The sequence below is a fragment of the Scyliorhinus torazame genome, chromosome 17 (assembly GCF_047496885.1).
Source record: "Scyliorhinus torazame isolate Kashiwa2021f chromosome 17, sScyTor2.1, whole genome shotgun sequence".
NCBI lineage: Eukaryota > Metazoa > Chordata > Chondrichthyes > Carcharhiniformes > Scyliorhinidae > Scyliorhinus > Scyliorhinus torazame.
The window spans coordinates 24857482-24884873 of NC_092723.1; the positions used below are offsets into that span (position 1 = coordinate 24857482).

The 27392-nt window shown below is 51.0% G+C and overlaps 1 protein-coding gene across 5 annotated transcripts in view; it reads right to left on the bottom strand.

Annotated features, from left to right (window-relative positions):
• Positions 1-27392, bottom strand: part of foxp4 (forkhead box P4) — a 620454-nt gene that overhangs the window by 132204 nt on the left and 460858 nt on the right. For all 5 annotated transcript variants that reach the window (XM_072480228.1, XM_072480226.1, XM_072480225.1 and 2 more), the window contains 2 exons: positions 21169-21291; positions 16495-16611 (listed from right to left, as the gene is read on the bottom strand). In XM_072480228.1, the coding sequence (XP_072336329.1) occupies positions 16495-16611; positions 21169-21291 (240 nt within the window). The remainder of the gene's footprint in view (positions 1-16494; positions 16612-21168; positions 21292-27392) is intronic.

The following is a 27392-nucleotide window of genomic DNA, read 5'->3' on the forward strand; positions in this document are numbered from 1 at the left end:
GGTCCCAGGTTCGATCCCAGCTGTGGGTCACTGTCCGTGTGGAGTTTGCACATTCTCCTTGTGTCTGCGTGGGTTTCGCCCCCACAACCCAAAGATGTGCAGGGTGGGTGGATTGGCCATGCTTAAATTGCCCCTTAATTGGAAAAAATGAATTGGGTACTCTAAATGTATTTTTTTTAAGTTTAAAAAAAGGACCACCTAACAGTCCTTGTGGAGCCAAGTCCTGTCTTCACATTGAGGATACCCTCCATTGTGTTGTGTGGCATTACCACCGTGCTAAATGGGATCGACTTCGAACAGATCTGGCTACTCAATACTGGGCATCTATGAGACGCTGTGGATCATCATCAGCAACATAACTGTGCTCAACCATAATCTGTAACCTCATCCAGCATATCACCCATTCTACTGTTACCACCATGCAACACGATCAATCCTGGTTCAATGAAGAGTGCAGTTGGGCATGCCGGAGCAGCACCAGGCATACCGAAAAATGAGGTATCAACTTACTGAAACTACACACGGACTACTTGCGTGCCAAACAGCATAAGCAGCAAATGATAGACAGAGCTAAGTGTTCCCACAAACAACAGATCAGGTCTAAATTCTGCAGTCCTGTCACATCCAACCGTGAATGGTGGTGGACAATTAAACAACTCACTGTGTACTGAATCTCTTTCCAATCCTTGTTTTCCCTTGTTAATTCCTAACTTGCTGGCTGTCTCAGAATTGCAGACCCTGTTTTTAAATCTACAGACTTTTGGTTCGGAACTGAAACTCACCCACCCCTCCCCACCCCTCAAGCTGCTATGTGGACTGACCCAGGCACCCCTTGATGCAGTGTGGCTCAGTGATACTACCACAGACTGAGCTGGCTGGGTCCTAAAGGACATATCTGCTAGACTGGGACTGTGCAGATGGTGAGGGTACCAAAAAGTGGGAAAACATACTTGACCTCATTCTCATCAACCTACCTGCCGCATAGCTCATGATGTCATTTTGATGGACTTGGCTAGCAGCCAAACCCCTCTCCTAAAATTCTGGGGCATCTTCTATTTTTGATTGGGATTGGTGGAGCCATTGAGAAACTTCTGGAACAGAAAGGCAGGTTCCATTTTGGTTTTCAGTTTTCTGCCTGGACCTCAAAGGCAACACACAGCAGGTCATGTCTCTCTCTATTCTCTCTCTGCAATTTAAAAGGCTTCCAGGTGGCCGTGGAAGTTACACTGCAATTCGCATACCGTCGCAACCAGTCCACAGCAGACACCATTTCCCTGGCCCTACACTCATCCCTAGAGTATCTCGACAACAAGGACTCCTACATCAGACTCCTATTTATTGACTACAGCTCCGCCTTCAACACCATAATCCCAGCCTAGCTCATATCAAAGCTCCAAAACCTAAGACTTGGCTCCCCACTCTGCAACTGGATCCTCGATTTTCTGACCAACAGACCACAATCAGTAATAATGAACACTAACACCTCCTCCACAATAGTCCTCAATACCGGGGCCCTGCAAGGCTGCGTACTTAGCCCCCTATTCTACTCCCTGTACACACACGACTGCGTGGCAAAATTTGGTTCCACCTCCATCTACAAGTTTGCTGACGATGCAAACCCAGCTTACTCACTCTTCCAACTTCTTCCATCGGGCAGGAGCCACAGAAGTCTGAGAACACGCACAGACTCAAAAACAGCTTCTTCCCCGCTGTTACCAGATTCTTAAATGACCGTCTTATGGACTGACCTCATTAACACTACACCCTGTATGCTTCATCCGATGCCAGTGCTTATGCAGTTACATTGTATACCTTGTGTTGCCCTATTATGTATTTTCTTTTCTTCCCTTTTCTTCCCATGTACTTAATGATTTGTTGAGCTGCTCACAGAAAAATACTTTTCAAAGTACCTCAGTACAAGTGACAATAAACAAATCCAATCCAGATAAACAGATTACAGGTTAATTCACTTATGTTTGGACTCAGGGGTCTGTGGGGCTGGAATTGACCACACAGATATCCAGGGTGTCATACAACTGGTGGAGATGGCCCCATAATATCCCCTTCCTCAATGATGGATGAGACCAGCATATCAGTGCAAAAGATAAGGTTGGAGCATTTGCAACAATCTTCAACCAAGAGTGGATGGTTCATCTTGGCCTCCTCCTGAGATCCCCAGCATCACAGATGTTAGTCTTAACCAATTTGATTCACTCCACATGATATCAAGCAATAGCTGAGGACACGAGAGAGTGCAGACGCTATGGGCCCTGACAATATTCCAGAAATAGTATTGAAGGTTTGTGCTGCATAACTTGCAGCTCCCCTAGCCAAGCTTGTCCTGTAACCTGCAGCACCGGCATCTACCCGACAAGGTCGCAAATTTCCCAGGTATGTCCTGTACATAAGAAAGAGGACAAATCCAACCCGGCCAATTATCACCCTATCAGTCTACTCTCGATCATTAGCAAAGCGATGGAAGGTGTCATCAACAGTGCTATCAAGCGGCACTAACTCACCAATTACCTGCTCATGGACATTCAGTTGGGTTCTGCCAGGCTCACTCAGCCTCTGACCTCAGTATAGCGTTGGTTCAAACATGGACAAAAGAGGGGAGAGTGACTGCCCTTGACCTCAAAGCAGCATTTCACAGAGTATGGCATCCAGGAGGCCTCGCAAAACTGGAGTCACTGGGAATCAGGGGGAAAACTCTCCGCTGGTTGGAAACATACCTGGTTCACCACCATCATCTCAAGCGCAACCAGAGATAGACAATAAAAATGCTCGCCTCTCCAGCAACGCCCACAATCTTATAAAATGATTTTTTTTTAAGTACATCTGAAGTGTAATCGCTGTTGTACTGTGGGGAAACGTCAGCTAACATGCACACATCAAGGTCCGATGAATAGTAAAGTGCTAATGATCAAATGAACTGTTTTCAGTGACATTAGTGCAGGAATGAATACCGATCAGGACATTGGGTCGAATTTCTATTCTTTTCCATCAAATAGCACCACAGGACCTGACAGGAAAGACAGGGCCTTGATTTTGACACCTCCTCCAAAGGACATCGCACCCCACACTGCAGCATTACCTCAGTACTGCACTGCGAGGGGCAGCACGGTGGTGCAGTGGTTAGCATTGCTGCCTCACGGCACCAAGGTCCCAGGTTCAATCCCGGCACTGGGTCACTGCCGTGTGGAATTTGCGCATCCTCCACGTGTTTGCCTCCACAACCCAAAGATGTGCAGGCTAGGCGGATTGGCCAGGCTAAATTTCCCCTTAATTGGAAAAAAATAATCTAAATTTATAATTTAAAAAAGTACTGCACTGCGAGTGTCGAACTAAATTGTGTACCCCAGACTCTGGAATGGGAATGGGAACTCAGAGGCAACTGAGTCAGTCACTGAACACGGCTAACAGTCCATTCAGGTAACTAGCCATGACCGCGAAATGCCAAACGTCCCACCAATGCTCAGTAAACACTAAAAGTGACAATACCAAAAATAACAAAATAACGTCAGGGATTGGATCCAGGAATGGACAGGGGATTGATTATTTGGCCTTCCTGATTTTCTGGCATCATACCACGCTAAGCTGCTTATTCAGTGGGCACCCTGTCCGATCACTCTGCCACATGGGACCTTTAAAACCAAGGAATTGGTTCTTGCTGCAGTTTTGCGATGTGGCTGAACAGCTACACGGACAGGAACAGCTACACGGACAGGAACAGCTACATGAACAGGAACAGCTACACGGACAGGAACATCTACACGGACAGGAACAGCTACACGGACAGGAACAGCTACACGAACAGGGACAGCTAAACGGACAGGAACAGCTACACGAACAGGAACAGCTACACGGACAGGAACAGCTACACGGACAGGAACAGCTACACGGACAGGAACAGCTACACGAACAGGAACAGCTACACGGACAGGAACATCTACACGGACAGGAATAGCTACACGAACAGGGACAGCTACACGAACAGGGACAGCTACACGAACAGGAACAGCTACACGGACAGAAACAGCTACACGGACAGGAACAACTACACGAACAGGAACAGCTACACGAACAGGAACAGCTACACGGACAGGAACAGCTACACGAACAGGAACAGCTACACGGACAGGAACAGCTACACGAACAGGAACAGCTACACGGACAGAAACAGCTACACAAACAGGAACATCTACACGGACAGGAACAGCTACACGAACAGGAACAGCTACACGGACAGGAACATCTACACGGACAGGAACAGCTACACAAACAGGGACAGCTACACGAACAGGGACAGCTACACGAACAGGAACAGCTACACGGACAGAAACAGCTACACGGACAGGAACAACTACACGAACAGGAACAGCTACACGAACAGGAACATCTACACGGACAGGAACATCTACACGGACAGGAACATGTACACGAACAGGAACAGCTACACGGACAGAAACAGCTACACGGACAGGAACAGCTACACGAACAGGAACAGCTACACGGACAGGAACAGCTACACAAACAGGAACAGCTACACGGACAGGAACAGCTACACGAACAGGAACAGCTACACGGACAGGAACAGCTACACAAACAGGAACAGCTACACGGACAGAAACAGCTACACAAACAGGAACATCTACACGGACAGGAACAGCTACACGAACAGGAACAGCTACACGAACAGGAATAGCTACACGAACAGGAACAGCTACACGAACAGGAACAGCTACACGGACAGAACCAGCTACACGGACAGAAACAGCTACACGGACACAAACAGCTACACGGACAGGAACAGCTACACGGACAGGAACAGCTACACGGACAGGAACAGCTACACGGACAGGAACAGTTACACGGACAGAAACAGCTACACGGACAGGAACAGCTACACGGACAGGAACAGCTACACGGACAGGAACAGCTACACGGACAGGAACAGCTACACGAACAGAAACATCTACACGGACAGGAACAGCTACACGAACAGGAACAGCTACACGAACAGGAACAGCTACACGGACAGAAACAGCTACACGAACAGGAACATCTACACGGACAGAAACAGCTACACGAACAGGAACAGCTACACGAACAGGAACATCTACACGGACAGAAACAGCTACACGGACAGGAACAGCTACACGGACAGGAACAGCTACACGAACAGGAACAGCTACACGAACAGGAACAGCTACACGAACAGGAACAGCTACACGGACAGAAACAGCTACACGAACAGGAACATCTACACGGACAGAAACAGCTACACGAACAGGAACAGCTACACGAACAGGAACAGCTACACGGACAGAAACAGCTACACGAACAGGAACAGCTACACGGACAGAAACAGCTACACGAACAGGAACAGCTACACGAACAGGAACAGCTACACGAACAGGAACAGCTACACGGACAGAAACAGCTACACGGACAGGAACAGCTACACGAACAGGAACATCTACACGGACAGAAACAGCTACACGAACAGGAACAGCTACACGAACAGGAACAGCTACACGGACAGGAACAGCTACACGGACAGGAACAGCTACACGGACAGAAACAGCTACACGAACAGGAACAGCTACACGAACAGGAACAGCTACACAAACAGGAACAGCTACACGGACAGAAACAGCTACACGAACAGGAACATCTACACGGACAGAAACAGCTACACGAACAGGAACAGCTACACGGACAGAAACAGCTACACGAACAGGAACAGCTACACGAACAGGAACAGCTACACAAACAGGAACAGCTACACAAACAGGAACAGCTACACGGACAGGAACAGCTACACGGACAGAAACAGCTACACGGACAGGAATAGCTACACGGACAGGAACAGCTACACGAACAGGAACAGCTACACGAACAGGAACAGCTACACGGACAGGAACATCTACACGGACAGAACCAGCTACACGGACAGAAACAGCTACACGAACAGGAACATCTACACGGACAGGAACAGCTACACGAACAGGAACAGCTACACGGACAGGAACATCTACACGGACAGGAACAGCTACACGAACAGGAACAGCTACACGGACAGGAACAGCGACACGAACAGGAACAGCTACACGGACAGGAACATCTACACGGACAGGAACAGCTACACGAACAGGAACAGCTACACGGACAGGAACAGCGACACGAACAGGAACAGCTACACGGACAGGAACAGCTACACGGACAGAAACATCTACACGGACAGGAACAGCTACACGAACAGGAACAGCTACACGGACAGGAACATCTACACGGACAGGAACAGCTACACGAACAGGAACAGCTACACGGACAGGAACAGCTACACGAACAGGGACAGCTAAACGGACAGGAACAGCTACACGAACAGGAACAGCTACACGAACAGGAACAGCTACACGAACAGGAACAGCTACACGGACAGGAACAGCGACACGAACAGGAACAGCTACATGGGCAGGAAGTCTCAGCTGAGCTGGTTTTGATCACCAAAATTCAGTCCGGATTTGGCACCATTGGGACAGTTAAACAGAGGGTGTGCACACTTAGAAGCTTTTATTTACAGACACGCATATTGGAAACATGCACCTCCAAATCAATCTGCTGCGAGATATGGCAGTAAATAACAAGTTAATGCCCACTGTCTGCAGACAATGTAAAAAACAATTCTTACATAGTCTGTGCATGTGTTCAGATACAGGTAACGCACCCTCTACACTGTCCCCATCAAACACTCCCAGGACAGGTACAGCACAGGGTTAGACACAGAGTAAAGCTCCCTCTACACTGTCCCCATCAAACACTCCCAGGACAGTTACAGCACAGGGTTAGATACAGAGTAAAGCTCCCTCTACACTGTCCGCATCAAACAGTCCCAGGACAGGAACAGCACGGGGTTAGATAGAGAGTAAAGCTCCCTCTACACTGTCCCCATCAAACACTCCCAGGACAGGTACAGCACGGGGTTAGATACAGAGTAAAGCCCCCTCTACACTGTCTCCATCAATTACTCCCAGGACAGGTACAGCACGGGGTTAGATACAGAGTAAAGTTCCCTCTACACTGTCCCCATCAAACACTCCCAGGACAGGTACAGCACGGGGTTAGAGACAGAATAAAGTTCCCTCTACACTGTCCCCATCAAACACTCCCAGGACAGGTACAGCACGGGGTTAGATACAGAGGAAACACTCCCAGGACAGGTACAGCACTGGGTTAGATACAGAGTAAAGCTTCCTCTACACTGTCCCCATCAAACACTCCCAGGACAGGTACAGCACTGGGTTAGATACAGAGTAAAGCTCCCTCTACACTGTCCCCATCAAACACTCCCAGGACAGGTACAGCACGGGGTTAGATACAGAGTAAAGCTCCCTCTACACTGTCCCCATCAAACACTCCCAGGACAGGTACAGCACGGGTTAGATACAGAGTAAAGCTCGCTCTACACTGTCCCCATCAATCACTCCCAGAACAGATACAGCACGGGGTGAGATAGAGAGTGAAGCTCCCTCTACACTGTCCCCATCAAACACTCCCAGGACAGGTACAGCACGGGTTAGATACAGAGTAAAGCTCGCTCTACACTGTCCCCATCAATCACTCCCAGAACAGATACAGCACGGGGTGAGATAGAGAGTAAAGCTCCAGCTACACTGTCCCCATCAAACACTCCCAGGGCAGGTCCACCACGAGGTTAGAGCCCGAGGAAAGTTCCCTTTGCACTGTTCCCATCAAACAACCCAGAACAGGTACAGTACCAGGTTAACTACAGAGTAAAGCTTCCTCTACACTGTCTTCATTAAACACTCCCAGGGCAGGTACAGCACGGGTTAGATACAGAGTAAAGCTCCCTCTACACTGTCCCCATCAAACACTCCCAGGGCAGGTACAGCACGGGTTAGATACAGAGTAAATCTCCCTCTACACTGTCTTCATCAAACACTCCCAGGGCAGGTACAGCACGGGGTTAGATACAGAGTAAAGCTCCCTCTACACTGTCCCCATCAAACACTCCCAGGGCAGGTACAGCACTGGGGTTAGATACAGAGTAAATCTCCCTCTACACTGTCCCCATCAAACACTCCCAGGGCAGGTACAGTACTAAGCAAGCTACAGAGTAAAGCAATGCCAAATACTTCAGGTTCAGCTGCAGAGTGAATTTTCTATTAACCTTCCCTAGTGACCTATGATGCTGATTCTCCGTCTCCATTGCTTCACGCCAACGGGAATCTGCAGACTCGCTGTAGTAAATGGGAGATTTGATGTGAGCGCCAAATTCTCTGTCCTCGCTGACGCCGGTAGCGAGGCAGACTAGCAGCAGAGAATCCCGCCCAGGATCTTTCCAAGGTGATACTCCCAGCCGTCCGGCCTGTGAAATAGATGACAGCTGCGTGCCAAATAACAGCTGATCGGTGGTCCTGGATTGGTGCACCTAAAACGGGGTTCAGACTGTGAATAAGTTTCAGCCTGGCTACCCGCAGCAATTCCAAAGGAGACATGTTGATCTCAGAGTCTGGGTTAGACGACAGCATAGCCATCCTCAAAATTCCATCTGTCCGTTTCCTCTGCCCCAATCTTAAAATACATCAGAAATTTCACAACCCTTGGAAAGCTCATGACCCCTGACCCTTCAATCCATCAGAAACACTCGGACACATTGTCTTCATTAGAGGCCCATTTTTATTTGCTCCCGTCCACTGCACCATTCCTCGGTTTGTACAGACTGTGTGCTGCACTCTCAATTCATTTCTCCCAGGGGTGGCGTGGTGTGTGCTTAGAATATACATCTCTGAGCCCACGAGGTTGTGCCAGATGGACAGAGAGCTCATGAGCTCAGGAGCTTCACACGGAATGAAGAGATTGAATAGCTTCGCAATCTTGAAGCCATTATGGGTTTTAAAGGGTGAGTGTGACAGAGAGGGTCACCAGGCATGGGAAATGTTTGAATATTTATTCATCTCAGCTTGGATACCAAGATCCTTGTTTTCATCCATCTTTTCAGCCATTTATTAATTTTGGTTTTCTGAATTTTGTCCTCACCAAAGCCAGAAATGTTCAGAGGTGATTCGGAATTTTCCTGTTTTCTTTTATCCATTGTTTTGGGATGTGGGCGTCGCTGCGCTGGGCCAGCATTTGTTGCCCATCCCTAATTGCCTCTGACCTGAGTGGCCTTGCTAGGCCATTTCAGTGGGGGGCGGGGGGGGGGGGGGTGGTTAAGGATCAAATGCATCGCTGAGTGGGTCTGGAGTCACATGTAGGCCAGACCGGGTAACAACGGCAGAATTCCTTCCCTGAAGGACATTAGTGAACCACAAGGGTCTTTACGACAATCAGCAATGGTGTCATGGTCATCATGAGGCATTGAATTCCAGATTTTTATTGAATTCAAATTTCACCATCTTCCGTGATAGGATTTGTACCTTGGACCTCAGGGCGTTACCCTAGGCCTCTGGATTACAAGACCACAGTGCCACTGCCTCCCAGTTATCCTTTCTCTATCCATGTTAGTACATCATCACCAACACCATGAGCTCTTAATCTCTGCAGTAACTTATCACTAAAAGTATTCCCACCTACTTCATCTCGTCTCACAGTCCATCCTGGAATGGGAGATATTGTAGGATTATTTAAGTAACAGAGAGATGGTTGAGTAATGGTAATGTCACTAGACTAGTAATCCAGATACCCAAGCTCATGCTCTAGGGACATGGGTTCAAATCCCATCACGGGGATCTGCAGTGGGCAGACTTTATGCAAACTGAAATGAAAATGAAATGAAAATCACTTATTGTCACAAGTAGGCTTCAAATGAAGTTACTGTGAAAAGCCCCTAGTCGCCACATTCCGGCGCCTATTCGGGGAGGCTGATACGGGAATTGAACCGTGCTGCTGGCCTGCCTTGGTCTGCTTTCAAAGCCAGCGATTTAGCCCTGTGTTAAACAGCCCCTGGCAAACTGGGCAAGAGAGAAGCCTTGAAGATTTGAGAAGGCAGCCGGAGGTTGGTGATTCCGTGCTCCACGCCATTGGGGTAAAGGCTCCACCTTGGTGCATTTGTGTTCTGCTTGCTGAGGCTGAGGACCTGATATTGTGCTTGGAAGAGGATGCTAGAGTGTGTTTAGAAATGCAGGGGAAGGAATGCTGGAGGATGCGGCCAAAACCGTGCGACGTGGGCCATTGTTGAAACCTTGGATCTCTTTCCAAGGTGAGATCTTCGAAAGGCGGAGATTGGAAACCGTTGTGAGAAAGAAGAAATGAAAAATTAAAACCGCTTATTGTCACAAGTAGGCTTCAAATGAAGTTACTGTGAAAAGCCCCTAGTCGCCACATTCCGGCGCCTGTTCGGGGAGGCTGTTACGAGATGACAGATGGGATTTTGCAGTCCTGCCAGTGGCAGGCATCGGCATGGGAGGGACAGGAAAATTTGGAGAGCAGATAAAAGCCGCTGGTAAGATCAGAAAATGCTGTCTAGAGTTCTAGTGAGTCTGATTGGCTCACATTGTGTCAAGCATCATGTGGGTTTTTGGGGAAATCCATGGAATCTGTTTTGGTCTCATCTGTCATCCACTCTGTAGTGGGGTGTGTCTGACCATAGTTCAGCTGTTAATTCACATGTATCTCAGACTTACTCTGAATGTTAGAGTATAAGATAGATATTGTAAATTGTCTTATCTTTCTGACTTTGTGTAGGAATGTTTATTTTTGTTTGTTCAAAACCCATGCTATATTGTGGCTTTATCTACTTTTTAAAAATAAATTTAGTGTATCCAATTATTTATTTTTTTCCCCAATTAACGTGCAATTTAGCGTGGCCAATCCACCTGCCCTGCACATCTTTGGGTTGTGGGGGTGAAACCCACACAGACATGGGGAGAATGGGCAAACTCCACACGGACAGTGACCCGGGGCCGGGATCGAACCCGGGTCCTCAGCGCCATAGACAGCAATGCTAACCACTGTGCCATGTGCCGCCCCTAAACTTTTATCTACTTTAAACAAAATGTTACTGATCCCCAATTGGATCTCCCCCCAAAGCCTGAAGGCGGGATTGAAAGTTAATAAAGGTTTTGATAAAAGTAAACCGAACCGTTGTGGGGCAGTGGTTAGCACTGCTGCCTCAGGGCGCAGTGGACCCGGGTTCAATCCCGGCCCCGAGTCACTGTCTGCATGGAGTGTGCAGATTTCCCGTGTCTACATGGGTCTCACTCCCACAGCCCAAAAATGTACAGGCTAGGTGGATTGGCCATGCTAAATTGCCTCTTAATTGGCAAAAAAAAAAGAATTGGGCACTTTAAATTTATTTTAAAAAGCAAACAGAAACGCAGTATTTCTACTTGTAGTGAAGACCAAATTTAGAAGATGTCAATAATATAAGGTGGTGTGGCAGCTCGGTGGTGTAGTGTTTAGCATTGCTGCCTCACGGCGCCGAGGTCCCAGGTTCTATCCCGGCTCTGGGTCACTGTCCGTGTGGAGTTTGCTCATTCTCCCCGTGTTTGCGTGGGTTTTGCCCCCATAAGCCAAAGATGTGCAGGGTGGGTGGATTGACCACGCTAAATTGCCCCTTAATTGGGAAAAATGAATAGGGTACTCTAAATTAATTAAAAAACGAAATATAAGATGGTTACTAATCAATTCAATCGGGTTCAGAAGAAACCTCCTCACCTAGAGAATGGGGATAATATGGATCTCACGACCACAAAGATCTGTTAATGCTTCCAGACTTGCTGAGCTATTCCAGCATTTTAGAGGTTAGAATTTTCCCACAAAATGGCAACGGGTCACTTTCTGACTGAAAACCGGCGGGAAACAGGTCGGTTTTCTTTCCAGATTCCCTGCGACAGTTTGTTTAAAAAAAAAGCACGGGGCATGTTGTTTTGCATCATCATTCCCGAGGGGCGGAGCCTCAAGACGCCAGCAAGCACAGTTCCACAGGGATTGGAGCGCCATGATCTCAAATTGACCCCCCCCCCCCCATCATCGCAGACATCGGGGTATTAGAGCCCCTCCCCCTCACCAATGCAGGCAATCCCCCCCGTCCCTCACTCCCACCAATGCAGGCAATCCTCCCCCGTCCCTCACTCACACCAATGTAGGCATTCCCCCTGTCCCTCGCTACCACCAATGCAGGCAATCCCCCCCCGGCCCTCACTCCCACCAATGCGGGCAATCCCCGCCCCCCCCTCACCCTCCATGTCCCTCACTCGCACCAATGCAGGCAATCCCTCCCCCCCGTCCCTCACTCCCACCAATGCACGCAATCCCCCGTCCCTCACTCCCACCAAGGCAGGCATTCACCCCATCCCTCACTCCCACTATTGCAGGCATTCCCCCGTCCCTCAATCCCACCAATGCAGGCAATCCCCCCCCGTCCCTCACTCCCACCATTGCAGGCATTCCCCCGTCCTTCACTACCACCAATGCAGGCAATCCCCCCCGTCCCTCACTCGCACCAATGCAGGCAATCCCCCCGGTCCCTCACTCGCACCAATGCAGGCAATCCCCCCCGTCCCTCACTCCCACCAATGCACGCAACCCCCGTCCCTCACTCCCACCAATGCAGGCAATCCCCCCCCCATCCCTCACTCCCACCAATGCAGGCAATCCCCTCCCCCCCGTCCCTCACTCCCACCAATGCAGGCAATCCCCCCTGTCCCTCACTTCCACCAATGCAGGCAATCCCCCCCGTCCCTCACTCCCACCAATGCAGGCAATCCCCCCCGGCCCTCACTCGCACCAATGCAGGCAATCCCCCCCGTCCCTCACTCCCACCAATGCATGCAAACCCCCGTCCCTCACTCCCACCAATGCAGGCAATCCCCCCCCCCATCCCTCACCCCCACCAATGCAAGCAATCCCCCCGTCCCTCATTCCCACCAATGGAGGCATTCACCCCGTCCCTCACTCCCACCAATGCAGGCAATCCCCCGTCCCTCACTCCCACCAATGCAGGCATTCCCCCTGTCCCTCACTCCCATCAATGCAGGCAATCACCCGATCCCTCACTCCCTCCAATGCAGGCATTCCCCCCGTCCCTCACTCCCACCAATGCAGGCATTCCCCACCACCATTGCAGACATTCCTCCTTCCACTCCCTCTCACCAATGCAGACATCCTCCTCCCACCAATGTAGGCACCCGCCTTTCCCCACACCAATGTGGGCATCTGCCCCCCCCCCACCATCACCACGACCCCATACCATTGCCATCTCCGCCACATAATGTAAAGCCCCCAATATGATTCCCAGGATGCGTCGGCCCTGGCAGTGCCAACCATGTCCTTCACCACCTGGGGGTTATACTCACCTATGATCTCCCGGCTTGCACACCATGATTGGTGTCCATTTTTGGAAACCAGGACTGATTCCTGCCGGCAGCAGGGGAGAGGGGACACATGGTGCGCCCAGGAGCATTTTTGAATATTAAAATCAAGCAAAAGCATGGTAATCTGGTTCAGACCCTTGCTGGGCGTGAGCCTGATGACATCGCCGGTGGGGGGGGTGGGGTAAGATCTCAAAGTGAGATCTCCCCTGGACAAATCCCCTAATGGCCCTCTCGTGAGAGTTAGCGGCCGGAACGGGATTTGCGTCTGTGGCAAACGGGACTGGAAAATCGCCCCCTTCGTTTTTATTTCAGATTTCCAGCGTCTGCAGGATTTTCATAGAATCATAGAAGTTACAGTGCAAAAGGAGGACATTCGGCCCATCGAGTCTGCACCGGCTCTTGGAGAGAGCACCCTATCCAAGCCCACACCTCCACCCTATCCCCATAACCCAGTAACCCCACCCAACACTAAGGGCAATTTTGGACACTAAGCGCAATTTGGCATGGCAATCCACACCCTGCACATCTTTGGACTGTGGGAGGAAACCGGAGCACCCGGAGGAAACCCACGCACACACGGGGAGAACGTGCAGACTCCGCACAGACAGTGACCCAAGCCGGGAATCGAACCTGGGTCCCTGGAGCTGTGAAGCAATTGTGCTAACCACAATGCTACCGTGCTACCCTTTTGCTTTATTTTGCTTTTATTAATTGGAGAAGATGTTTAGTTTGGAACGATAGAGGCTGATTTAATTGGGGTGAATAAGTTCATGAGAGGTGCAGGTAGTGTGTGGACAGGAAGGACACGTATCCGTTAGCAGAAAGGTTAATAACCAAAAGGTGCAGATTGAAAGTGGTTGGTGGGAGGATGAGTGAGGCGTTGAGGATAATTCTTTCTCCAGAGGGTGCTGGGGATCTGGAATCCGCTGCCTGGAAGGGTGGGAGAGCAGAAATCCTCAACAAAATTTAAAAGGAATATTTGGACATGTACTTGAGGTGCCGTAAGCTGCAGGGCTACGGTCCAAGAAATATAATGTGGGATTAGACGGGATAACCTTATTGCGGCCAGCATGATCTTTAATAGTAATAATAATTACGGTTGCATCGGCAACTTTTCTGCTGCAAGTCTTTCTACATTTTTGTCCAACCTTTTAGACAAAAGGTAGCCTAGTGGTTAGCACAATTGCTTCATAGCTCCAGGGTCCCAGGATCGATTCCCGGCTTGGGTCACTGTCTGTGCGGAGTCTGCATGTTCTCCCCATGTGTGCGTGGGTTTCCTCCGGGTGCTCCGGTTTCCTCCCACAGTCCAAAGATGTGCAGGTTAGGTGGATTGGCCATGCTGAATTGCCCTTAGTGTCCAAAATTGCCCTTAGTGTTAGGTGGGGTTACTGGGTTATGGGGATAGGGTGGAGGTGTGGGCTTGGGTTGGGTGCTCTTTCCAAGAGCCGGTGCAGACTCGATGGACCGAATGGCCTCCTTCTGCACTGTAAATTCTATGAAATCTCCAGCCCACAACTATGGAGAGAGTCCTGCCAGCGTCTTCCAGATGCTCAAGCCAGATTTCAACCAGATCCCATTTCTCCAGGAATGCCACCCCCCTTCCCCCTCCTCCTCCCCATACTCTTCCTCCGCCCGAACACTTCCAAATGAATTCAGTGTGAAATGAGAGCACAACCAGAGGAAGGATAAGGAGGACTGGGGAAAGAGAAAGGTTCAGGGCAGGAGACAGGCGACAGAAATGGGACAACAAATTTGAGAGCAGCCGATGGAATTAAAACAGAGGCCTGAGAATCACATCTCTCTCGGCAATAACATGTCAAGAGAGCAGCGAACCACTGAAGAACTCATCCGCCTATTTCAAAACACAGAGGTGACAAACCTCTCCTTCTTATGTCCGGAACTACAGCTGTGGGATGCTATGTGAGGTTTGATTTGAGTGAAGGAAACAGGGAAACAACAATTCCCTTTAACATCCCTGGATAAAGGAAGGAAAAATCAGCCACTTTAATGTAAAATTTGTGCCTGTGTGCATGCATATCTGTATGTATGTATATGTGTGGGTGCATGTGTGTGTACGTGCATATCTGTATGTCTGTATATGTGTAGGCGCATGTGTGTGTACGTGCATATCTGTATGTATATGAGTGGGTGCATGTGTGTGTGCGTGCATATCTATATGTATGCATATGTGTGGGTGCATGTGTGTACGTGCATATCCATATGTATGCATATGTGTGAGTGCATGCGTGTGTGCGTGCATATTTGTATGTATGTATATGTGTGAGTGCATAAGAGTGTGTGTGCATATCTATGTATGCATATGTGTGAGTGCATGTGTGCATGTGCATATCTGTATGTATGCATATGTGTGAGTGCATGGATGTGCATGTATATCTGTATGTATGCATGTGTGAGTGCATGTGTGTGTGCGTGCATATCTGTATGTATGCATATGTGTGAGTGCATAAGAGTGTGTGTGCATATCTGTGAGTGCATGTGTATGTGTGTGCATATCTGTGTGTATACATGTGTGAGTGCATGTGTGTGTGCGTGCATATCTGTATATATGCATGTGTGAGTGCATGTGTGTGTGTGCATATCTGTATGTATGCGTATGTGTGAGTGCATGTGTGCGTGCGTGCATATCTGTATGTATGCATGTGTGAGTGCATGTGTGCGTGTGAATATCAGTATGTATGCATGTGTGAGTGCATGTGTGTGTGTGAATATCTGTATGTATGCATATGTGTGAGTGCATGTGTGTGCATGCATATCTGTATGTATGCATGTGTGAGTGCATGCGTGTGCGTGAATATCTGTATGTATGTATATGTGTGGGTGCATGTGTGTGCGTGAATATCTATGAATGCATATGTGTGAGTACATGTGTGTGTGCATGCATATCTGTATGTATGCATATGAGTGTGTGTGTGTATGCATGTGTTCATGCAACTGGATGTTGGCTGGGAACTGGATTGTGATGCTTCTACAGTCAAACAGCCATCCAATGTTCACTGCCTAGTCTCTCACATTCAGGACTGTCGCTTGGCTGACATACTCGATGAATAAGATGTCTTGTTTTCAATGTCAGGGGAGCAAGGAGGGCTTTTTTTCAAACGATAGTTTCCCACCCGATGCCTCCAGATCAACATACCTCTTTCGACTGTTTGATGGCCTGTTGTTGCTGTTGTTGCTGTTGCTGCTGCTGTTGTTGTTGAGTGAGCAGCTGAAGGTGTAACTGTTCCTGTTGCTTCTTGTAATACTCTTGAAGCTGTTAAGAGAAGGAAGAGGGAAAACACACAGGGACGGAAAATACAAAGGATCTCAGTCAGGGTGAAAAAAAACCCCCCCACAGATGAAGCAATCAGAAAATTAATATCAGAACAATAGCCAGCACACAGTGCAAACCTCACTGCTATTCTGCGTTAGACAACACCAATTAAATTCTCGGTGGAAAGTTAATTATCTGTCAGTGCTATCCTACAGGGTCTGTGGGATCATTGTGTGCTGGTGACATGTAGATGAGGAACCTGTAAAATGCTGCTTGGGATGACTGCTATGTTTAGAAAGGTTCGAGAAATATATTAATTTAGATCAGTGCCTCATCTAAAGTGAAAGGGACTGATTACAGCAAGTACAGGGCATCTTGTGTGTGTCAACGCCACTGGAATTATTTCTTCTTGCTTCAAGCTGAATTGTGCCTCATGGCTGGAGCCCACTCACTGAACAGGAAGCTGTTCCGCCCCTGAACCCTGTCCCACTACTCAATGAGATCAAGGCTGATCTGGAACATCACTCCACACACCCACTTTGGTTCCTGGTCCCGTAGTCGCCTTACCCGACGGAAAACCCTGAGGCCCAGCTTGAAACTTTCAATTCAGCCTCCCGGCCTGAACAGCTTTCCTGGTGGAGAGAGTCCCAGATTCCCGCTCCACTTTGCGTGAAGAAAGTGCATCCTGAATTATCCCTCAATGTCCAGGCTGGAATATGGAGGTTCTGCCGCCTTGTTGGTGATTGTTCTGATCAGAGTTTCTATCTAACTGCCCTATTAGCTCCATAGGTCATTTCCAACAACGTGTTTAGATCACCACCCAATCTGAGGGGATACAAATCTGGTGTGTGCAGCCCATTCCCCTCATTTGACGCTTTTAGCCAGGGGATTATTTCACCGAATCCTTCTCTTGTGTATTTGTAAATTTTAATTTGCCCAAATATTCCAGACAGACACATTTCTCATCCTCAGCCTCCAGGGCGGAGAGAAACCATCTATCACTCACCCAGGATCTTACTGAGTCTGGACTGGCATGCCCCCCCCCCCACCACCACACTGACCGCTGTATCCCCACCACACTGACCACTGTACCCCCACCACACAGACCGCTGTACCCCCACCACACTGACCGCTGTACCCCCACCACACTGACCGCTGTACCTCCACCACACTGACCGCTGTACCCCCACCACACTGACCGCTGTACCCCCACCACACTGACCACTGTACCCCCACCACACTGACCGCTGTACCCCCACCACACTGACCGCTGTACCCCCACCACACTGACCGCTGTACCCCCACCACACTGACCGCTGTACCCCCACCACACTGACCGCTGTACCCCCACCACGCTGACCGCTGTACACCCACCACACTGACCACTGTACCTCCACCACACTGACCACTGTACCCCCACCACACTGACCACTGTAACCCCACCACACTGACCGCTGTACCCCCACCACACTGACTGCTGTACCCCCACCACACTGACCGCTGTACCCCCACCACACTGACCGCTGTACCCCCACCACACTGACCGCTGTACCCCCACCACACTGACCGCTGTACCCCCACCACGCTGACCGCTGTACACCCACCACACTGACCACTGTACCTCCACCACACTGACCACTGTACCCCCACCACACTGACCACTGTAACCCCACCACACTGACCGCTGTACCCCCACCACACTGACCGCTGTATCCCCACTACTCTGACCACTGTACCCCCACCACACTGACCGCTGTACCCCCACCACACTGACCGCTGCACCCCCACCACGCTGACCGCTGTACCCCCACCACGCTGACCGCTGTACCCCCACCACACTGACCGCTGTACCCCCACCACACTGACCGCTGTACCCCCACCACACTGACCGCTGTACCCCCACCACACTGACCGCTGTACCCCCACCACACTGACCGCTGTACCCCCACCACACTGACCGCTGTACCCCCACCACACTGACCGCTGTATCCCCACTACTCTGACCACTGTACCCCCACCACACTGACTGCTGTACCCCCACCACACTGACCGCTGCACCCCCACCACACTGACCGCTGTACCCCCACCACGCTGACCGCTGTACCCCCACCACACTGACCGCTGTACCCCCACCACACTGACCGCTGTACCCCCACTACACTGACCGCTGTACCCCCACCACACTGACCGCTGTACCCCCACCACACTGACCACTGTACCCCCACCACACTGACCGCTGTACCCCCACCACACTGACCGCTGTACCCCCACCACACTGACCGCTGTACCCCCACCACACTGACCGCTGTACCCCCACCACGCTGACCGCTGTACCCCCACCACACTGACCACTGTACCTCCACCACACTGACCACTGTACCCCCACCACACTGACCACTGTACCCCCACCACACTGACCGCTGTACCCCCACCACACTGACCGCTGTACCCCCACCACACTGACCGCTGTATACCCACTACTCTGACCGCTGTACCCCCACCACACTGACCGCTGCACCCCCACCACACTGACCGCTGCACCCCCACCACGCTGACCGCTGTACCCCCACCACGCTGACCGCTGTACCCCCACCACACTGACCGCTGTACCCCCACCACACTGACCGCTGTACCCCACCACACTGACCGCTGTACCCCCACCACACTGACCGCTGTACCCCCACCACACTGACCGCTGTACCCCCACCACACTGACCGCTGTACCCCCACCACACTGACCGCTGTACCCCCACCACACTGACCGCTGTATCCCCACTACTCTGACCACTGTACCCCCACCACACTGACCGCTGTACCCCCACCACACTGACCGCTGCACCCCCACCACACTGACCGCTGTACCCCCACCACGCTGACCGCTGTACCCCCACCACACTGACCGCTGTACCCCCACCACACTGACCGCTGTACCCCCATCACACTGACCGCTGTACCCCCACCACACTGACCGCTGTACCCCCACCACACTGACCACTGTACCCCCACCACACTGACCGCTGTACCCCCACCACACTGACCGCTGTACCCACACTACACTGACCGCTGTACCCCCACCACACTGACCGCTGTACCCCTTCCACACTGACCACTGTACCCCCACCACACTGACCGCTGTACCCCCACCACACTGACTGCTGTACCCCCATCACACTGACCGCTGTACCCCCACCACACTGACCGCTGTACCCCCACCACACTGACCGCTGTACCCCCACCATTCTGACCGCTGTACCCCTACCACACTGACCACTGTACCCCCACCACACTGACCGCTGTACCCCCACCACACTGACCGCTGTATCCCCACTACTCTGACCACTGTACCCCCACCACACTGACCGCTGTACCCCCACCACACTGACCGCTGCACCCCCACCACACTGACCGCTGTACCCCCACCACGCTGACCGCTGTACCCCCACCACACTGACCGCTGTACCCCCACCACACTGACCGCTGTACCCCCACCACACTGACCGCTGTACCCCCAACTCACTGACCGCTGTACCCCCACCACACTGACCACTGTACCCCCACCACACTGACCGCTGTACCCCCACCACACTGACCGCTGTACCCCCACTACACTGACCGCTGTACCCCCACCACACTGACCGCTGTACCCCTTCCACACTGACCACTGTACCCCCACCACACTGACCGCTGTACCCCCACCACACTGACTGCTGTACCCCCATCACACTGACCGCTGTACCCCCACCACACTGACCGCTGTACCCCCACCACACTGACCGCTGTACCCCCACCATACTGACCGCTGTACCCCTACCACACTGACCACTGTACCCCCACCACACTGACCGCTGTACCCCCACCACACTGACCGCTGTACCCCCACCACACTGACCGCTGTACCCCCACCACACTGGATGCGAGTTACGGTAACACTGCACTGACTGAATATAAACCTGTAACCTCCTGGTTAATGGGACAGAGCAGCACCGAGCTCTCTGATACAAATGTGGGCTATCACTGCAGTTAGCTATTCGAACGCGGTGGAGGGGAGGCTGGAGGAGGGCAGGGGGGCATGGAGAGGGGTTGTGTGTCCTGCCGGGGGTCGGGGGGTGAGGGTGGGGGGTTGGGGGGAGGGGGGGGGGAATGGAGGGCGAAAGAGGTTGTGTATTTCCGAAGATTATGTTTTACGTAGACAGTGGTAAGCTTGAGAACAAACCTACTAATTCCCCAGGGTTGGTCCCAGTGAAATCTGTGAAGGAAAGGCTACTCCAGAACCGCAATCGTAGCGGATTGGTTCACTCTTACATTGGGGATTGAACCCGCTCTTGAGGAAGGAGTGATCGTGATTCGTATGCCAGCGATGTGAATGCCACTGAGAGCCAGTAGCTGAGATGTTAACAGCCTGGTGAAGCAGTTATCAACCATAGGAGCCCTGCTGTGACAATGACTGATTGTGCCAAAGTGCGAATGCAAAGCTGCTGACTGAGCAATGACGCAGTGCTCGTCAGAGAGGGGTTGGCTCTGTAACTCTCCCCTGGGTAATGCGGCCTGGCAGCTTACCTGCTGTAACATGACTGCCTGCTGCTGCTGCAGTAACGCCTGCAGCTGCGGTGGAGATAGAATCTGCTGCATCTGTTGCGGGGTGATCACCTGTGGACTCATCATCGCCACGGACACAGGCACCTGCAATCAGAGAAAAGGCCAGACACATTTAATCGAGCTTTTTTTCAAAATCAGGAAATGTTTGACAAGAGCCAGATGAGAAGCTGAAACTGATTCCAGCGGGACAAGGATCGGTTGGTTACCAGAGCACAACAGGCTGAAAGCGATTGCTGATGAAACAGAGGCAACCACAGGGAGACTGACACGAGCTGTTGTCCTCGGGAATGTGTTGGTGTAAGGACAGCGGAAGCAGACTCAGGGGAATTGGATGAACCCGTGAGGGGGAAAACATTCACAGGGCTACGGGGAAGGAGTGAGCGGAGTGGGGCGAATTGCGTAACCGATTGTCCTCCTTCGGCCCTTTACCAACTTGCGACTCTGTCAACAGCACAGGAGTTAGCGGGAGAGGATGGCCGAAACAAGGTGGCAGAGGGGAAGGGCACGTTGAGGGAAGGGCACGTTGAGGAAACAGTTGCTCGGCCTTACACTTAGGGCGCGATTCTCCACTCCCACGCTGAAGTGGCCGCGCCGTCGTGAACGCCGTCGGGGTTCACGACGGCGCGGAACGGCCCTGGTCCCGACCGATTCAGGCCCTGACAATGGGCCAGTATCGGGGCCGCGTCATCTACCCGCGCCAGGCCTTGTCGCCTGCGTAAAAGCGGCGGCGCATAGATGACGCGGCCGGCGCCGTATAACGTACGTCATCCGCACATGCGCGGTTGTCGTCCTGTCCAAATCCCCGCAAGAAGATGGGGGACGGTTCTTGCGGGGCGGCGGAAGGAAGGACGTCCTCCTTCAGAGAGGACGGCCCGACGATCGGTGGGCACCGATCGCGGGCCACCCCACATTGCAGGTGAAGCCCGGTGCAGGATCCCCCCTCGCCCCCCCCACAGGCCGCACCCCCCAGCGTTCACGCACCGCCCACGACTGCAGCGACCAGGTGTGGACGGTGCCGGGGGGAACCCGCCGTTTTGGCCTGGCCGCTCGGCCCATCCGGGCCTCAGAATCGCGGGGGTGCCGGAGAATCGCCATTTTGGGTGTCTCCGGCGATTCTGCGGCCTGCGGCCCGCGAAACTCGACCGGCCTGTTCCCGCCGCTTGGGAGAATCGCGGGAGGGCGTCGGACCGGCGTCCCAGGAAATTTTGGCGGCCCAGGCGATTCTCCCAGCCAGCGTGGGAGTGGAGAATCGTGCCCCTGAACTTTGACCACAGCCGGCCCCGGGTCACTGTCCGTGTGGAGTTTGCACATTTTCCCCATGTCTGCGTGGGTCTCACCCCCACAACCCAAAGATCTGCTCATTAGGTAAATTGGACACATTAAATTGCTCCTTTATTGGAAAAAAAATAATTGGGTACTCTTCTAAAAAAAAATCTTTGACCACAGATGTGATGTTAAAATAATTGGGTTGGTTTTCCAAAGTTAACTGGAATCATAGAATTTACAGTGCAGGAGGATTTACATCGCACCAGCTCGCGAGATCGTGTTAGATCTCGCGAGGCGTTGGGAGCTGGGTAGGTCCCATGAGCGGTGTCGCCGGCTTTTATCGGCCACCCTGCACAGCAGCGAGTTGCTTTTTGGATGCAGCGAATATTTGAGACCTTTACAACAAAGACTTAGATTCACAAACCCAATGTAAAGTGAATAAAGTGCACCGGCTCTTTGAAAGAGCACCCCACCCAAGCCCACACCTCCACCCTATCCCCATAACCCAGTAACCCCACCCAACACGAAGGGCAATTTTGGACACCAAGGACAATTTATCATGGCCAATCTACCAGGAAACCGGAGCACCCGGAGGAAACCCACGCACACACGGGGAGGACGTGCAGACTCCGCACAGACAGTGACCCAAGCCGGGAATCGAACCTGGGACCCTGGAGCTGTGAAGCAATTGTGCTAACCACTGTGCTACCGTGCTGTTCAACGGTAACAGTGTACGCAACAGTTTCAGACAGGAAGATGCATCCCTGCTGCTGTCCTTCATTCCTTGGAGAAAGTGACAACCCATGAACATGGTGGGGGTGCTCTGTGGCCAGATTTCAAAAATGTTTTTCTTGATATAGTTTCACATCAAAAGGACCTTAAACTTAAAGCCCTCAGGATTTGTGGCAATCGGCGTGATTCAAATAAATGGGAACAAAGTCCCGTAGCCAACGCATTTAGCCGCGTGTTCCCTGCTTCTCGCCGTGCTGAGAAACACATGGCTATAAAACACCACTCCCGTTAAATAAGGGGCCTCAGCAGGGATGCACGGCAAGGCCGCACGTTGTCCCATTTTCTACAGCAAAGAGGTCCGCTCGCTGGAACTCAGTGTAGCGAGCGATCGGGATGCCATTTTCAAATGGTGTCACAATCCTCGATTCCCCCCCCCCAAGCCTCCCACACCCCCCATCACCCATGTAGGGCACCCCAGGCCCAATTACCAGCATACAAAAAATGCCAGCTTGGCACCTTGACAGTACTAACCTGGCACTGCCCCTGCCAGCTGGCAGTGCCACTTGGACACCTTGGCAGTGCCAGGCTGGCACCCAGATGGCACTGCCAGGGTGCCTTGGTGGTGCCAGCAGTGCCAGGGTACCCACCCTGCCCAATGGGCATGCACCTGGGGACCTCCGATCCCCTGGGAGACCCCACAAGTGCTGTTCCGTCTGGTCCCCATTTGTGGGGATCAGGGCTGAATGGCGTTTGCCCAAGGTCTCTGATGCGAAGGGGATAGATCCCAACAGCTCGGGTACCTCAGGAATCTACATATTACAGCGAGACTAGCTGTCTTACTGTAATATGCAGACTTGCTAAAAATCCCATTGCGGGCAGGATTTACATCGCACCAGCTCGCAAGATCGCGTTAGATCTCGCGAGGCGTTGGGAGCTGGGTAGGTCCCATGAGTGGTGTCGCCGGCTTTTATCGGCCACCCTGCACCGCAGCGAGTTGCTTTTTGGATGCAACGAATATTTGAGACCTTTACAACAAAGACTTAGATTCACAAATCCAATGTAAAGTGAATAAATGCTTCCAATCTGGGGCAGGCAGTGTAACTAACTGGGGGCGACATAGTGATTCCACAACGGGGTTGGATAAAATATATTTGAGCTGACAATGCACAGGTGAAATTCAATACAGCAAAATGCAAAGTGCTTCATTTGGGAGAAAACATTCAATGCGCACATTCTCCCTGAACGGCTTCAACTTGAATAAGGGGGAGTTGAAATGCGCTTTGGTGTGTTAATGGAGGTCAGTAATCTCAGTCCCGGGACATCACTGCAGGAGTTCCTCAGGGTAGTGTCCTCGGCCCAATCATCTTCAGCTGTTTCATCAATGACCTTCCTGCCAGCATAAGAACAGAAGTGGGGCTGTTCTGATTGCCCAATGTTCAGCACCCTTTGCAACTCCTCAGACACTGAAGCAGTCCATGCCCACTTGCAGTAAGACTTGGACAAAGTCCATGCTTGGGCAGACAAGTGACAAGTAACATTTAAGTGCCATCTCCAACAAGAGAGAATCAAACAATCACCCCATGACATTCAATGGCAATCCCCCACCATCGACATCCTGGGGGTTACTATTGAGCAGAAACTGAACTGGACTAGCTATATAAACACTGTGGCTCCAAGCGCAGGTCAGAGGCTAGGAATCCTGTGGTGAGTAAGTCACCTCCTGACCCCACCCCCTATTCTTGTCCACAAGACACAGGAGAGATGGAATAATCTCCACTTGCCTGGATGAGTGCAGTTCCAATAACACTCAAAAAGCTCAACACTATTCTGGACAATGCAGCCCACTTGATAGGCACCCCACCCACAAGCATTCACTTGTCCCACCACCAATGCACAGTAGCAGTCTGTGTACCATCTACAAGATGCATTGCAGGAACTCACCAAGGCTCCTTAGGCTACAACTTTCCAACCCACAAGCACTACCATCTAAAAGGACAAGGGCAACTGACACATGGAAACGCCACCACCTGGGAGTTCGCCTTCAAGCCACTCACCATCCTGACTTGGATATATATCACCGTTCCTTCACTGTCGCTGGGTCAAAATCCTGGAACCCCCCTCTCGAACAGCACTGTGGGTGTACATACCAGTGCAGCGGTTAAAGAAGACAGCTCAGTACCACCTTCTTAAGGATAATTAAAAATGGAGAATGAATGCTGGCCTAGCCAGGGAAGCCCACACCCATTGAATGAATATAAAAATAGATTCAACCCTAATCACCCAATGCAGGAAAGCAATCGACAAAGGCGAAACAATGTGGAACTGTATCATACTGTCATGTCAATGTCGCTTTAAGAAATGTTTCGCTGCTCATATTACTGCAGTGATGTCAGAGTGTGGGTGGAGCTGGGCTGTCTGTCAGCTTTTCACTTTTGTTTTAGGCTGTTTGCTGCAGGGTGTGTTTTAGTTTTGTTTTCAGTGTTGGAGCTGAAGCCAGACAGAGCAGGTGTACTGTTGATCTCTCTGCCATTAAAAGACTATCTCTTGATCATTTGGTGAATTCAGAATTATAAATGTTCTCAGTAGTGAATGTAAACCTAATGTGCTTCTGTTAAAAGGTGTTTCTTTTGTCTGCTGGATGTTGTTTGGGAAGTTATCAAGGATTACTTAGTGTTGTATTCTTTGGGGGTTGTATTTGAATTGATGGTTGCTAAGATATTCACTGTATGTTTTAAAAAGGTTAACTTGAGTTCATAGAATAAACATTGTTTTGCTTAAAAAAATACTTTTCCATTTCTGCTGTACCACACCTGCAGAGTGGGCTGTGTGCTCCCCATACCACAATCTATTAAAAGTTGTGGGTCAGGTGAACTCCATGCTACACTTTGGGGTTCTCTAAACCTTGGCCCATAACAATACCAACAATAGTCTACAAACCAGAAGACGTCATAATCAAACAAATGATCTGCTCAGATCCCATCTTGAATACAAAGTCCGATCTGGTCTTCAGGACACTGTAGATGGAGCAGACCCACATGTCTGATTCCAGTGTGTGGGCCGTGACAAACAACAAGAGAAGTTGGGCTCTTTCTGCCCACAAGGTCTAATAGATCCCGGCCTAATAGAGCCGGGGTCAACAGGAGAATAAATGATTTGGAAATAGTTTACTGCGACATTAAATTAAACAGTGGGCATAGAACAAAGCATAACAGATTCAGACTAGTGAAATGTAAATCTCAGAATGACATCAGGAAGCTTTTCCTTACTTCATGGTCTACACTCAGAATAGCCCTTGAGGAAAAGTGTGGGAGGAAAACCTCTGAATCTGTAGATATAGAATTTGGATGTTTCAATGGGAAGAACCGAAATGTCAATCTGGATAGGACAGGCGAATTAGGATGGGCAGAATGGCCATCCTCTTCCACGACTAACTTGTGAGGAGGAGGAGGACAAGCAGAGAGAACTTCCACACTCAAAGAGGAATTGAGATGCCTGGGCTCCTGAGCAATATTAATCCCTCGCCCCAACTTCACCAAAATGGATTGTCCAATTATTGCCACTTTGCTGTTTGTGGCATCTTGCTGTGCACCAACTGCCTGCTACATTGAGGGCAGCATGGTAGCATAGTGGTTAGCACAGTTGCTTCCAGGGTCCTAGGTTCGATTCCCGGCTTGGGTCACTGTCTGCACAGTCTGCACGTTCTCCCCGTGTGTGCGTGGGTTTCCTCCGGGTGCTCCGGTTTCCTCCCACAGTCCAAAGATGTGCAGGTTAGGTGGATTGGCCTTTCTAAATTGCCCTGAGTGTCCAAAATTGCCCTTAGTGTTGCGTGGGGTTACTGGATTATGGGGATAGGGTGGAGGTGTGGGCTTGGGTAGGGTGCTCTTTCCAAGAGCCGGAGCAGACTCGATGGGCCGAATGGCCTCCTTCTGCACTGTAAACTCTATGTGAAATAAGTTGCTCAGAATCAAGGATATTTTAGCGTGCAGTATGAATGGGTGTATGGAAAAGTGAGCCAATTCCCTAACCGTCAGGGTCAACGTTGGGAATTGCCTTCCTGAATCCAAATTAAGAATAATAATCTTTATTATTGTCACAAGTAGGCTTACAGTAACACTACAATGAAGTTACTGTGAAAAGACCCTAGTCGCCACATTCCGGCACCTGTTCGGGTACACGGAGGGAGAATT